Source organism: Myotis yumanensis, unplaced genomic scaffold, assembly GCF_028538775.1.
Source record: "Myotis yumanensis isolate MYYU_CA2020_CCGP unplaced genomic scaffold, mMyoYum1.0.hap1 SCAF_17, whole genome shotgun sequence".
NCBI classification, from domain to species: domain Eukaryota; kingdom Metazoa; phylum Chordata; class Mammalia; order Chiroptera; family Vespertilionidae; genus Myotis; species Myotis yumanensis.
The window spans coordinates 42,190,877-42,205,570 of record NW_027223768.1 but is presented as its reverse complement, the minus strand read 5'-3'; the positions used below and the strand labels follow the sequence as shown (position 1 = coordinate 42,205,570).

Here is a 14,694-nt window from a genome sequence, read left to right as displayed (position 1 = left end):
GTCTCCACAGCCAGGCGGGGCAGCTGCGTGGTCTGTCCGCGGGGCCAGCCTCAGCTGCCCGCCCAGCCCCGTGGGCCATGGCCACCCCACGGCCACCCCTGCAGACCCAGCCTGGAAACAGGAAGGTGAGAGCTGGGACCCCCGCGGCCCGCTATTTCTAATCCAGAAAAACGGAAGGTGAGTCGGCCCCAGCTAAACCCAGTCCTGCTGGGCTCTCCTTGTTGGGCAACTGCCCGTGGCGTTGTTTTTACAGAGAAATGAGTGAACCCCATGGTTTGCAGCAACACAGAGGTGCCCTCTCCCCTCTTCTGGGAATTCAAAGCCTCCGACGCGGGCAGAGACAGGGAGGAACCTGTTCGCTGTGCGTCTGCTTTGCCAGAGGTTTCCCTGCGCTCCGCCCTGCGCGGTGGAAGCCGCGTCCCGCCTCCTAGTCTCTGCCGAGGCTGCAGAGGCGCCAGCGGGGGTGTCACAGCAACGCCGATTGGCTGCAGAGGCGTTGTTACAGCGCCGCTGATTGGCTGCCCCTGGTGGCTGAGCTTTAAATGGGACCGGCAGGCGGAGGAGAGAGCCCGGGTCTGAAGCATCTGCAGGCAGACAAGGTAGAGCGCTTGGCTCTGCACGGCTCCCGGCTCCTTCCAGCTCCTCCTGCCTCCAACTCCAACCCGCAGCAAAGATGTGCAAAGGTCTGGCGGGGCTGCCCGCTTCCTGCCTGCGGAGGTAAGACGCCTTCAGCCCGCCCTGCCACACCTGGCGGTTGCACAGCTGCTGTGGACCCCGCTCTGTGGGTTAGGATCCCCGTGGCCAGTGGGGCTCAGCGCCAGCCTTCCTCCACGAGGAGCTAGAAACGGTGCCCAAGGAAGTGTGTGCTCCCCGATCCGGGCCCCTCTGTGCGCTGTGACTGGCCTTGGTCTGAGGACCGTCCGAACCGTGGCCAGGCCAGCTCGCAGGGAGCAGGGCGGCCAGGGTTGGACAGCCCGCTGGGCTGCTGTGTCCCAGCTGTGATGGGTGCTGAGCGTCGCGGGGGCTCGCAGACTCAGGCCGGGGCTCTGGAGGGCAGACGCTCTAGGTCCTGTGTAGGGGAAGACACCCCAGGGTGCGCTGGGCACCGGCTGGGAAGGCTCTGTGCTGCTGTGTGGGCTGAGGGTCCCTCCCCGCCTGTGTTCCATGAGCAGATGCTACAGTGACTGCAGCTCCAGACCACACCCCCTGAGCCGGGTCACAGCAGGGCTCAGGCTCAGGCTCAGGCTCAGCGCTCAGGGCTCAGGCTCAGGCTCAGGCTCAGGGCTCAGGGCTCAGGACTCTGGGCTCAGGCTCTGTGGAAGGTCTCGCCCTGCAAACACAGCTTTATCATGTGCTGTGTCTTTAAAAGAGTCAGTAAACGCTTCCAGGGAATGCCTCTATACTAGCCAGCTGAAGTGCTAATCTTACTGCGAAGGGCAGGAAGCCGTCTGTGACAGAGCACCCTCTTCTCATCGCCCTGCAAATGGCAATCACCTTCAGTTCAAGTTGGGAATCTCCCAGAAGGCACCGTGTTCTGTGCCTTCCGGGCGCAGACTTTCCCCGGGCTCGGCCACTCAGGAGGAAGGAGATTCCCTGCTCACAGGCTCCGGGGGCTTTGACGGGAAGCAGGAGGGTCTGACAGAAAGTGAGATAGTGGTCCCCCAGCGACGCCTGACCCCAAGGAGCAAGACTCCAAGCTTCACTAACTCAGAAAACTGTGCAAAGCAGGGGGTGGGCGGCAGGTGTGGTCACAGAGGAAAGACTGCCCGGGGGGTGGGGGTGGGGCGGTGGGAGTAAACCCCAGGCAGAGGGTGAGCTGCTGGTCTGTCCTCTCCAGGAGCTGCAGATCAGCGAGTCCAGCACTTCATTCCAGCTCTGTGCCTGGGCTCAAGGTCACATTGCTGTGTGTGTGTGTGGGGGGGGGGGGGGGGGGGGGGTGCGGGCGGAGCAGATGCAGGTGTCCTGGCTCCAGGGAGCCATGGAGTCCTCAGGGCTTTAATCCTCGTGTGGCATGTGCTGTAGGTCAGGCATGGGCCACCTCTGCATGAGGGGACGGTGTGGTGATCGGTACCTGTCAGAGCTCAGCAGGCCGTTCTGGCGAATGCTTCCACTGATAGGGTCCCCTTAGCCTCAGTCCCACAGCCTCCTCGACGCCCTCTTCTGTCATTACGGAGGAGCCTGACCGGGACCAGGTGGGGAGGCAGAGGAGGGAACAGTCCTGTGAGGGAGGGAGGACACTGCTAGGGGCAGCCCCAGAACAGCGAGAGTCCCGTTTCCTGGGGAAACGCCCCTGGACACGCCCCTGACAGCACGGCCGTGAGATGCAGCTTATCACCACGGCTCCGCTTTCCTCCCTCTGATAGCCATGCACTTCTTTTCAAATGACACTTCTCTTATAAAGTGATTTCTGGGCTTTTATAATGAAGGAGATCCAAGCAAAGGAATATCTATATAATAAAAGCCTAAGCGACGGTTACAGCGCAACGACCAGAACGACCAGTCACTATGATATGCACTGACCAGCAGGGGGCAGACGCTCAACACAGGAGCTGCCCCCTGGTGGTCAGTGTGCTCCCACAGGGGGAGCACCGCTCAGCTAGAAGCCAAGCTCACAGCTGGCGAGCGCAGTGGCGGTGGCGGGAGCCTCTCCTGCCTCTGTGGCAGCACTAAGGAACAGTGAGTTGAGCAGTAAGGAGTAGTGAGCAGGTGGGCGGTAAGGAGCAAGGGGTCCTGGACTGTGAGAGTGATGTCCTCCTGTCGGCTCAGGCGGGCCTAAGCTGGCAGGTGGACATCCCCTGAGGGGTCCTGGACTATGAGAGGGTGCAGGCCAGGCTGAGGGACCCCCCCTTCCCAATGCACAAGTTTCATGCACCAGGCCTCTAGTTAAAGAATAAGAAGGTTGGGCTGGAAGGTCCTTGTCTCTGAGTCCTGTTCCTATGATTCTCGCTTGCTTCTCTGGGTTCTTTTGAAGCCCCCAGTGCTCTTTAGGGTGTAAATGTCCCTGCAGTGCAGAGAGTACAAAGGAAAGCAGTGCAGCTGAGGAGCTGGGGCTCACTGTCCAGCCCCTCTGCCAACGGCACACCTGGCGCAGGTGCAGGGCGCAGGTGCAGGGTGTAGGGCGCAGGTGCAGGGCGCAGGTGCAGGGTGCAGGGCGCAGGTGCAGGGCGCAGGCGCAGGGTGTAGGGCGCAGGTGCAGGGCGCAGGCGCAGGGTGTAGGGCGCAGGTGCAGGGTGCAGGGCGCAGGTGCAGGGCTCAGGTGCAGGGTGCAGGGCGCAGGGCGCAGGCCCACCTCCCTGGGCTGGAATCACAGGCCTCCTTCCCCAGTGCCTGTGCATCCAGGGCCAGCAGCCAGCGGTGGCAATAGCAACTTCTGTCCAGGAGGTGGCACCACAGGAAGGGACCCTGTCAGCCCCTGCAGCTTCCCAGTTCCTAATCTCCAAGATCGGCATGTTTTCAATGGGCTTCTGTTGAAGGTCACACCTTCTGTTGAAGGTCATACCTTGTGCTATTGGTGAAAATGACAGGCTCCTGGAGAGGCTGCTGCTGGTGGAGGGTCAGCCTCCCAGCACCTGGGAAGGGCGCTGCTGTCTGGGCTCTGTCCTGGGTCCCAGGCAAGAGCATGGGGGCTCCTTGTCCTGGGAGCTTGCGCACCTCCAGCTCCCTAAGTGCGATGGGCTCTCGCAGCCGGGCGTCTTTTAACGAGAGCCCAGGACCACTATGTGTTCCCTTCTGTGCAGCGCCAAGGACATGAAGCACCGGCTGGGGGTGCTGCTGCAGAAGTCGGATTCCGGTGAGCATGGCTCCTCCCACAGCAGGAGAGACAAGCTGGTGGTCTGTCCCAGGTAAGAAAGGTAGGGGAGGGCTGTGGGGGGAGGGGGAGGGCCCTGGGGGAGGGAGGAGGGCCACGGGCGGGGGGGGGCGGGGGTTGTCTTCGGAAAGGGTATGGTAGAGCTGTGGAAGTCACGGCCTCAGTTAAGCTAGATGTAAGTAAGAATGTCCTTGGAGGGGTGGCGGGGGAGTGTGCTCTAACCAACACCAGGCTGGGCTAAGGGCGGGAGAGAAAATACCTGCACTTTATTTAGGATCTTACGCTTCCTCCCGGCATTCAAATTCTTCTTCTCTAGGGTGAGCCAAGAGGAAGTCAAAAAGTGGGCTGAATCACTGGAAAACCTGATCAGCCATGAATGTAAGTCTGACCACCCCCTCTGGATACATGCATCTCACACAACACACGGCAGGCTTAGGGGAGTCAGCCTGTTAGGCGTGTGACCCCGAGCTTGGTCATCTGCAGTGGGTGGTTCATCGTGGGTAAAGGGTAGAGGAAAACTCCAAATATTGAGATTTCTTGCAGAATCAACTTCAGTTTCTCTTTCCCAAACCCACTGAAGCAGGGTGTGCAGCTGGGATCCAATAGAAACAGACAGATTAGGGTTACCTGGCCCAGGTGACCCCACAAAAGCGGGGTGTGGGGTGGCTCGAACCTGCCCTGTTCCCTCCAGCGCCTGGGCTCTGTCACCAGCGGTGACAGCTCAGCTCTCTCCGGTCACAGGCGGGCTGGCGGCGTTCAGGGCGTTCCTCCGGTCGGAGCACAGCGAGGAGAACGTAGAGTTCTGGCTCTGCTGTGAGGAGTACAAGCGAACCAGGTCGCCCTCAAAGCTGCGCCCCAAGGCCATGAAGATCTACGAGGAGTTCATCTCGGTCCAGGCGACCCAGGAGGTGGGTGCTCGCAGGAGTCTGGTGGCAGGAAGTTCCCTGGGGGTGGCATTCGGTCCTCAGCCCTGCAGGCCCCTGACTCAAAAAAGGAGCCGTGCACCCACTATTATCAGCTTGACCTCCACGTAGGTCGGCTGAGAAAGGCCTTTGTCAGAGGACCGCCGGGGGTTCTGCTGGATCCCCCCAGCATGTGGGAGAGAGGAGACCCGACCTGCCCACACGTGCGGGAGCCCAGCTCTGCTCCCCGCCCTCCCGGCGCCGTGCTAACCGCCCCTCCGCCCTCAGGTCAACCTGGACTCCGGCACCAGGGAGCAGACCCGCCGGAACCTGCTGGCGCCCACGGCCACCTGCTTTGACGAGGCCCAGAGGAAGATCTTCCACCTGATGGAGAAGGACTCCTACCGCCGCTTCCTCAAGTCTCGCTTCTACCTCGCGCTGGCTGACCCGTCTGGCGGTGCGTCTGAGAAGCAGCAAGGAGCCAAGCGCCCGGCGGACGGCCCCTCTCTGGCCCCCGGGAGCGCCTAACCTCGCGCGCGGGGCTGCAAGGCCGGACTGCACCGGGGCCGCGGCGCGGGCTGGTCTGTGGGCAGCGGGTGTCCGCATCGCAGCCTGGTGCCCACACTGCCTCCCGTGCCGCTCACTAGATGTAGTGTCTGTTCCACACTCCTCCCCGTCGTCTCCCGCATTTTCTTAGAGGCCCTGCGAGCGAGTGGAGAGGTGGTGGCAGCTCTCTCTGCTCAGCCGTTTGGCCTCAGGGTGGCAGGGGGGTGAGTCCACGTCATGTGACATTCACAGGCTCCAGGGATTCTGTGAGCCAGGACTTCCTCCATAGCTAGGTGTTTAGATGAGTTTGATCTATTGTGTATTCACGTGTGTTCACGTGTGTACATGTGTGTGTGCACGCAGAGACACACGTTCCTGTAGGATGGACGGAGAAGGCCAGGGTGCTCATCACTAGTGCGAGGTGCTGTGCGCCTCGGCTCTAAACCAGCCCCGGGAAGCGACATTTTAAAAGGGAGCTCATTTCTGTGAACCGAAAAGCCCGGGAGCCGCTCCTGAGTGGGTCCTGCTCACTGCGCCGCGTGGGGCTGGGGCGGCCGTTCCTTGGCACTGAGACCGGATGAGGCGCAGGATGAAAAGGGTCGTCATGGTCGGAACTGCTGCAACTTCGAGGCGCAGGAACTACTTGAAGATTTCTGTTATTTATGATGTTTTGTACGATGCTTTCACTGTCAGCGTTATCCACCGAGGTGCAGGGTCCCCGAGAGGGTCATGAGTGGCCAGGAAGCCCTGTCCTCATCCTCCTGAAACCACGCCTGTGAGCACCCAGGTGCCCCCTCCTGCCCGTCATACGAGTGAGCACCGTGTGCTCTGAAGCCACGGGCTCAACGTGAAGCGCCATGGTGGTGCCCGCGACGCCGTTGTATTAAAGATGCATGTCTCCGTCGGACCCTGCTGGTCTCTGGCAGTTTCACTTGCGTGTCCCGGGTCCCCCATCGTGTCCCCATGTTGCACACACTTCACGGTTTCTCTAGGACCCAAGCGCGTGACTTAGACAGTCCGGGGGTCAGGTGGTGCCGGACTGGCGGAAGCCGCCTCCCAGGCAGGTGTGCGGGCCGCGGAGCGAGAAGCGAATATCTAGGTGACGTTTCCCAGTGTGCTTTTCAATCGAGTGTGGTTTTATTTCGTCAGCATTTCACGTAGAGCACCTGGTCATGCCCTGCGGGCCAGCGCCCCACTGTGCCTGCCCATGTGCCCCGGGTGGGTGCTGCCCAGGAAACATGCATCTGTTTTTGTTTTTTATATTTTTACTGATTTCAGAGAGGAAGGAAGAGAGAGAGGGGAACATCGATGATGAGAGAGAATGATCGGTAGGCTGCCTCCGGCACGTCCTCTACTGAGGACTGAGTTGGCAACCGGGCATGCGGCCTGACCAGGAATGGAACCGGGGACCTCCTGCTTCCTAGGTCCACACTGAGCCACGCCGCCGGCAACACGCGCGTCTTACTAACAAGGGTCGGCACGCCCTGCACGCGAGCTACCTGCGTGTGCACATCGGCGACCGCGGGCCAGGAGGAGCCGAGGGCTGGGGTTGCTGGAGAGGCTGGCGCGCCCCTCCGTGGGCAGCGGGGGGAGAAGCAGAGCATGAATAGTGTGTGCCCCTCGGTTCCTGCCACCTCTGCTACCTTCGGCCACACAGCCAGGGCCATCGTGGCTCCAGAGGCCACGATGCTCAGCGGGTTTGCAGGGCGGAGGTCACCTCTAGTCCTGCCCTGGGGAGGGCGGGGGCAGCAGGCGGGGGAGGAGGCAGAGGGCTGCAGAGTCCCGGGGGCGAATCCCTGACACACGGAATGTTTGCCTTCACGTCCCGGCTCCCATGTTTGTCGCCACAAGCCCCGCTTCCTGAATTCTTGCTTCTCACCGTGCAAGTCACACGTGGGAGGCGGCAGGTGCGCAGGGTCTGAAGCCGGTTAGAGCAGTGTTTCTCAACCTTCTGGCCCTTTAAATACAGTTCCTCATGTTGTGACCCAACCATGAAATTATTTTCGTTGCTACTTCATAACTGTCATGTTGCTACTGTTATGAATCGTAATGTAAATATCTGATATGCAGGATGGTCTTAGGCGACCCCTGTGAAAGGGTCGTTTGACCGCCAAAGGGTCGCGACCCACAGGTTGAGAACCGCTGGGTTAGAGTAACAGACCCTTTTACGGATCTGATGAAGCGCTGGACCTTCTCCGGAGAAAAAGACACAAATAAACCCAAGTCTCCTAGTGTTGAGAGGAAACGTTTACAGTCCCAGCTCAGCACAGGTGAGTGCCGGTCCCCTCCCCCAGGACAGGGCGCCAGGTGCTCGGCTCGCTGGCCGCCAGGGGCAGACACCTTCTCTGGTCTTATAGGCCGCGCAGAGCCCTCGGCCCACCGGCCCACCCTCCTTCCTCTTCGTGTTTGGCCACAAAATAAATAACAAATACGTGCGGATGCTCCTCCTGAAGGCGACCAAGGGCACATTTAAACACTTTATTGTTCAAAGTATTGCAGACGCCCCCTTTCCTCCCAGTGACCCCTTCAGCCCACCCCCGGCCTCCACCCCGCTATTGTCTGTGTTCATGAGCTGTGCATATGTGCATACAAGGTCTTTGGTTCTTCTCTCCCCACCTACCCCTCTCCCCCCCACACCCTTCCCTCTGAGATTCGACAGTCTGTTCGATGTTCTATGTCTCTGGATCTACTTTGTCCATCAGTTTATTTTGTTCACTACATTCCACATGTGGGGGAGATCATGTGATACTTGTCCTTCTCTGACTGGCTTATTCCACTTAGCACAATACTTTCCAGGTCCCTCCATGCTGTCTCAAAGGGTAAGAGACCCTTCTTTATAATATTCCCTGGTGTAGATGTACCACAGCCTTTCATCCACTCGTCTAGAAAAACAATGCTGCCCGCTAAGTGCAGATGGTGTCCAGGCATAAATAACACCTTTCATTGTTATAAGTGTCATCAGTAACACATTTAATTCCCACACCAGCCCTAAGCTGCAGAAGCCGATCGCGGGTAATGCTTCTGCAAAGCCTCTCCTACGTGTACAGGAGGAAACTGAGGCACGGAGGAGGGAGGGCCTGGTCACAGTTGCCGAGTTGGGATCTGAACGAAGACGGTGCACTCACCTAAACCCACAGGTGGGTGGACGAGGGCAGGCCTCTGCAGACCCATGTGGTCAGGGTGGAGCCCAATGCCTTGGCCAGCTCGCCCTTCTCCTTTTGGGGCAGCTGTGGAGACCCCGGTCCAGGCTGTGCAGACACAAAGGACCTCTGGACCCTCCGGAGAACCAAGTGAACGAGGGATGAAGGATGGCGAGCAAAGGCAGGTGTCTGGTCCGTGTTTGTGGGGCTGCTTGTCGGCCTCAGGGCCGCACGCACTCTGAGACCTGCACTCACCATGCACTCGCCACGCCGGGCTCTGCCGCCTGGAGGGGGCCGATGAGAGAGCGTGGACTCAGGACTCACGGCGGTAACATCAGTTTGCAAACAAAAACTGGACTTCGGGAACACCCTTCCCCACAGCACCCCGGGCTGTTCTGGCCACTGCAGGTTAACAGAGCTTCGGTTTTTAAAGTTGGAAATGAGATGATAGAGGAGAAAAGAGAAAAAAAAGAAAGAAAAAAAGGACCTCCTACAAAATAGTCACGAAGATGTCAAGTCCAGTGCAGGGAACAGAGTCAATAATATCATAATAAGTAGGGATGGTGCCAGGTGGGTGTGGGGATATCCCAGGGGGACCACTCGGTAAGGGACATGATTGTCTAACTACAGGGCTGTGCACCGGGAACTCATACACAGTGATAGTGACGGGAACTGTACTTGAAAAAAAAGAACCACCTCCACGGGAAAGCCCTGCATCCGTCAGCCACAGGCAGACTGAGGGGCAGAATGTCATCAGAGCAACACCGGCAGATACACGCTCGCATGACCAGCCGAACCCAAACAGTCTGAAACAGCACGACTCCACTCACTTGATTCGGAGATGATTCCAAGCAGGTGTTTGCTGAGGCCATTAACCTACATGACGACCAACAAAATCGCTGCTTATTACTATCACCCGCTGTTCCAACGCCCATCGCTCTGTTTCTCCGGCATCTGGACGTCACTCAACATCTGGACGTCACTCAACATCTGGACGTGACTCAACAGTGTGCGGGAAAGGAGGGGCCGTTGCTCCTTCATGGGGCGACGCTGAGTGAGGGGCTCGGGAGGGCCTCGCTGGGCACAGAGGCTAACTCTTTGGACGTGTCATGCAAAGGGGCAACGCAGGAGCTGGGTGGTGACGGCTGCATCCCAGGCTTGTCCATGGAGGCGAAAAGCTTGAAGAGGGAACTGGGTTTCCAAGGAAACCAGAACTTAATGGCGGCATCTGATGTTTACGCTCACTGATTGCCAAGCCTCCGCTGAGCGCTCTACATTATTTTATTTAACTCTTAGAACAAAATCGGAACCAAATGCCTTAGTATCTGTCCACAGTAGGCGGGAAAGGTGGGATAAAAAAGCTCAGAAATGTACCCAAGGTCACCAGCGAAAGGTGTGCAGAGCAGTCAGACACGCCACCCGTGGTCTCACCAAGGAGCAGGAGTAGGAGGGACGAGGAGGGGGATGGGCTGCCAGGGGAGAGGAACAGGGAGAAAGAGAGAGGGGGGTCAAGAGGTGGCAAGAGCAGAGGAAGGCAAGGAAGGGAGAGGGAAGGGTGGAGGCCAGAACATGGAAGGGAGAAGGAAGGAGCATGAAGATGCAGCTGTGAGGAAGGACGGAGGCCCAGCTCCCCGGTCTGGGCGGGCCCCTCCCCACGTCCTGCGGCCTCAGTTCCCTCTGTCCCTCCTGAGCTGGGGCAGGGGCGGTCCCTTGGGGACTCGTGACAGGGAGCTGGCAGAGAGGGTAAAAGCTGGGCCAGGCTCCTCTTCAGAATCATCTTCCATCTCCTTTTCTTCCTGGGTCTGAGTTTGCCAGATCCGAACCATTCTCCAGAGCAAGTCCTTTTGTAAAGTAGTTTTTAATGCCGGAGGGAAGACAAAAATAGCCCAGCTCTTCTTCGGTCCCAGGCATCACTGTGGTGGGGGACAGTCATCAGCCACTCGGAGTCACACAGGGACAGGACCCCGGCTCGGGGACACGGGGTCCCGGTCACGTTGCTCCCTCCTCTCCTGCGGGAGGGACCCAGGCGATGACCGCAGGGCCTGGGTGAAAGGGGACTGTCCCACAGGAGTCTGGTCAAGGCAGCAGCTTGTGCAGATGAGCAGAGCTCGGCCGTGGGAAGGGGTGAGCGGTGACCTTCAGGGTTGACTGGGGACGTTGCTTCTGGAGAAAGTAAACCAAGAGCTTTGTTGATGTCCTTTATGAGTGTTATCTGCCAGACCCAGCTTCCTCCGTGCCTTCTGGCCTCCACTGTCTTCTCAGGACAGCGCCCCCCCACGTGGCCGCGAAGGCAGCGGCGCACGACAGGAAGCCGTTCCAGCTGTGTCAGAGCAGAGACAAGGCGCCGGCTTCCTGCCACCTCTGTGCCCAGAGCTGCTCCTCCGCGTAGAACTCGGGGTGCTTGCTGCCCCGCCTCGTCACTCATCATTTTGCCCTTCAGTTTCAGAAAGAAACTGTCAGGCCAGTTTGCAACTTCCAGGTCCAAGTCTCTTCGGGTCCCATCTTGGGAGCCTGAGCTGACCTGGTCCCTCCGATGGTGCCTCCAGATGCCCGGTGGTGCCCGGACTCCTGGAGGCGCCTCTGCAAGCCCCTCCCGCTCCCCCCGGCCTGCACATGGCCGGCCCTGGGTAGTGGCCCTGCTTACTGCCCGGGCCTGACTTCTGGTCGCTCAGCCTCCAGACTGGGACCCTCTAATTCCCTCCAGTAACAGCCTTGCACTCAAAGGTGCACATTGATCCCTCCCTCTGCTACCGGACACAGCCTGAGCCAGGCTGGAGACTGGGGTTCTGGGCTCGGGTGCTGAGCTCCCAGCAGCGTCTGGCCTCACCCTCCACATCCTCCTGCCATGCAGCTCTGGGTGACTGCCTCTGTGTCACCCTCTCCGTCCCCCTTCAGGGGCTGATCCGCTGGCGCTGGAGACCTACCCGCGTGGGAGCCTCCCCGGGCCAGGCATGGTTCAGATGGCGCTCCGGGCCTTGTTCCCCGCAGCTCTTCCCATTACAGCGCAGTCCACTTTCCAGTAAATACCTGAACTGTTTTCTGTTTTTTCCTTGTTTAAAATTTATTTTTCATTTACACTTGACACACAGTATTATAGTAGTTTCAGGAGCACAACACCTTACCAGTGATCAGCCAGGTACCCGCACTGTTTCAATCCACGGTTGGGAGTCCGAGAATGCAGAGGGCTGACTGTACTGGCTTTCTTATCCCCTAATTGGCCCATTTTTTTCTTCAAAATTCTACCTTCACAAATCTATAGGCAGTGGTTCTCAACCTTCCTAATGCCGCGACCTTTTAATACAGTTCCTCATGTTGTGGTGACCCCCAACTATAAAATTATTTTCGTTGCTACTTCATAACTGTAATGTTGCTACTGTTATAAATCATAATGTAAATATCTGATATGCAGGATGTATTTAGGTGACCCCTGTGAAAGGGTCATTCGACCCCCAAAGGGGTCTCGACCCACAGGTTGAGAACCGCTGCCATAGGGGATCAAGACCCATCAACATTCCTCCCTCCCTCCCGCCTTCCTTTTCTCCTTTGTCTCTTTGTCTTTCTCTTTTCCTCACTTTTTTGTTTCCCTTATTTTTAATTGCTTTTTGCATTCAGTGTCGCTGGATTCAGAAAACAAACATTTACTGACCACCTGGTCTGACGCTGCGTCAGCTTTTCCAGAAAAGACAATCACTGAGCAGCAAGAGCATACGGAGTCCTCTCATGCAGCGGGTGCTCACATGAGAAACACCTTACTTAACTTCGCATTCACAGTTCTCTGCATGGGAGTAAAACCCGGTATAAAGCACTTACTCAGGGCCCTCGCCCATGGCTCAATAGGTGGGGCATCACCCGGCTTTGCCAAGGTTGTGGGTTCAATCCCCGGACCAGGGCACACATATAAGAGTCAACCAATGAATGCATAAACAAGTGGAACAATAAATGGATGTCTCTCTCTCTTTCCATTCCTTTCTTTCAAACCAATAAATAAAAAGCATTTGCTAAGCTCTCATCTTTATGACTCAGCCACATCCCTGCTGGTTTTTATAGCCCAAAGTTATGGAAACGTCTCTTCCCAGCTCTGGAACCCTGGTGTGGGGTTGGGGTCCCTTGCTTCTCATAGGAGGCCTCCTCAGTCATGATATCCCTCCTGATTGAAAAATAACACCACACACAGGTATTGGACCAGTCTGTTCCATGCCTCCACCTCTCCTACCAGTCTCGGTGTGCTTTCTTTAATTCTCTAGTTGTAGGACTTCCATTCAGCCAGATTTCAGGCAGTTCTGGATTATGGTTGTTCTGAATTTTAGTTGTAATTTTGATATGGTTGTGGGAGGCGGTGAGTACCGGTGTTCATCTACACCGCCACCTTCCATTTGGCCATTCTTCACTTGAATGAGCTCCTCCGGAAGTGGGACCATTCCAAGTAACTTTCAGGCACATTGGGAAGTTACATCAATTTTTTTTCAGGTGACGGGTTTTTCCTTAGTCAGCTCCTTTTCTCCCTCAAGTCTGCTGACTCTAAAGTGGGGGAAACTCACCCAGGAACTTCGTCCTCATCAGCAAAAAAATGGCTGGTTTTTCAATCTCCCGTCAGCAGGTGACAATGACGAAGCCAGTATCTCACCACAAAGACCTAGGTGTATGGATCACCAGGATGGTTCCATTTAAGACTTTGAGGCTTTAAAATGTGCCTCTTCCCACCATCAGCATCAAGATGTATTGAGAGAGAAACAAAGAGAGTGGGGGGTGGGGGAAAGGAGCTCATTTCCCTTACAAGCTGCAATTGGAACTATGCTCCAATATGTCTCTTTTATTGCTGATAGTTCATCAGTTCTGAGTCAGACAGGGGTGAGGCCAGAGATAAAATGAAGATAAGCAGACCTTGTTTAATCACCAATGAGCCGCGTTTAGGAAAAAGTGCCTGCAACCTGGTCACTTAGCCATGAACAAATTATCATCATTCAGTTCCTTAAATAGGGACAGAAAGTCCTGGACATTTATATCCACAAAATTATAATTAAAGTGGAGACAATGTTCCAGAGGCCCCAGATGGAATGTTGATATCCTTATTCCAAAAATATAAAGAGCCCCTTGCCTGCAGCTTATAAAAAAATTATAGATAACACGAGTCATATTTTCCAGAGACTGGTCACAATTCATTAAGAAAAATATACAGAAATGGGCAGGGGATAGAGTTTTAAAGAATTTTTCAAAAATAGCTGTTCATACTGGAATGGAAGAAAGCAGTGAGCAGGGAGGAGGGATCAGTGGGGGGAAAAGGAATCTGTAATACTTTCAACAATAAAGATAAATTTTAAAAAAATCAAGCAAGCAAGAACTGAGAGGGTGTCTTGAGAATTAAGGTATCTATTGACTGTGAAATCCTAGGAGAGCAGCGGTGAGACACTTATATCAGGGACCATTGGTGGGCCTGTAAGTGTGGGTGCAGTGCTGGTGACCTCAAGTAAAGACACTCTGGAGTGTCCCAGGGGTGTTGCTCCTGGAGTGGAGCTGACAACAGTCAGTGCCCAGTGAACGTATGATGCCACAGGCCATCTTTCACTGGACGAAGAAATAGTTCCTAAGAGAAAACCAGGCACCCCCTGATGGATGTGATTTTGATGCAAGTTGAAACACAATGTCAGGTTTTACTACTGAGATCGTTGGAAAACTGCCTATGGAAAATATAGAGAATCCTATGTAATAAAAGCCTAATATGCTAAGTGTCCGGTTGACTGGTCGGCCGTTCAACTAATCAAAGCGTAATATGCTAATGATACCACTCACTATAACATGCACTGAACACCAGGGGGCAGATGCTCTGACCAGTAAGTGAACTTGTTGCTGGGGTCCGGCTGATCGGGACTGAGCCCTCCCGTGGTTCCTCCCCGGCTGGCCAACCTCCCACTTCTCTCCCTGGCCCCTATCGTGCACTGGTGGGGTCCCTTGCCTGGCCTGTGCCCTCTCGCAATCCGGGATCCCTCGGGGGATGTTGGAGAGCTGGTTTCAGCCCGATCCTGCAGGCCAGGCTGAGGGATCCCACTGGTGCACGAATTCATGCACTGGGCCTCTAGTAAGAGAATAAGAACTTATCCAGGCCTTTTGGATGTGAGCAGACTGTCCATGATCCATTATCCTTCCTTTGGACTGTCAGTCATGATAGCGAGGCCCATCCCCCCTCCACATTCCATGGCTCTGTCACTAACCTCTGACCTCCGACCTCTGACCTTGGAGCCAGGAATCCAGACCAAGGTCCTGCCAGTGGAATGGCACCAACAGAGCAGGCAGAGCTGGGGAG

At 56.4% G+C, this 14,694-nt stretch overlaps 1 protein-coding gene across 2 annotated transcripts; it reads left to right on the top strand.

Annotated features, from left to right (window-relative positions):
* Positions 1-583: 583 nt before the first annotated feature.
* On the top strand, positions 584-6,156 carry RGS4 (regulator of G protein signaling 4). 2 transcript variants are annotated; one of them, XM_070396032.1, is made up of 5 exons: positions 584-717; positions 3,738-3,842; positions 4,125-4,186; positions 4,550-4,716; positions 4,999-6,156. In XM_070396032.1, the coding sequence occupies exons 1-5, from the start codon at positions 674-676 to the stop codon at positions 5,236-5,238; spliced, it is 618 nt and encodes a 205-aa protein (XP_070252133.1). In that variant the 5' UTR covers positions 584-673; the 3' UTR covers positions 5,239-6,156. The 2 variants fall into 2 exon arrangements, with proteins under 2 accessions (XP_070252133.1, XP_070252134.1); XM_070396033.1 differs by lacking the exon at positions 4,550-4,716 and having other exon boundaries at positions 4,999-5,157.
* Positions 6,157-14,694: the final 8,538 nt, after the last annotated feature.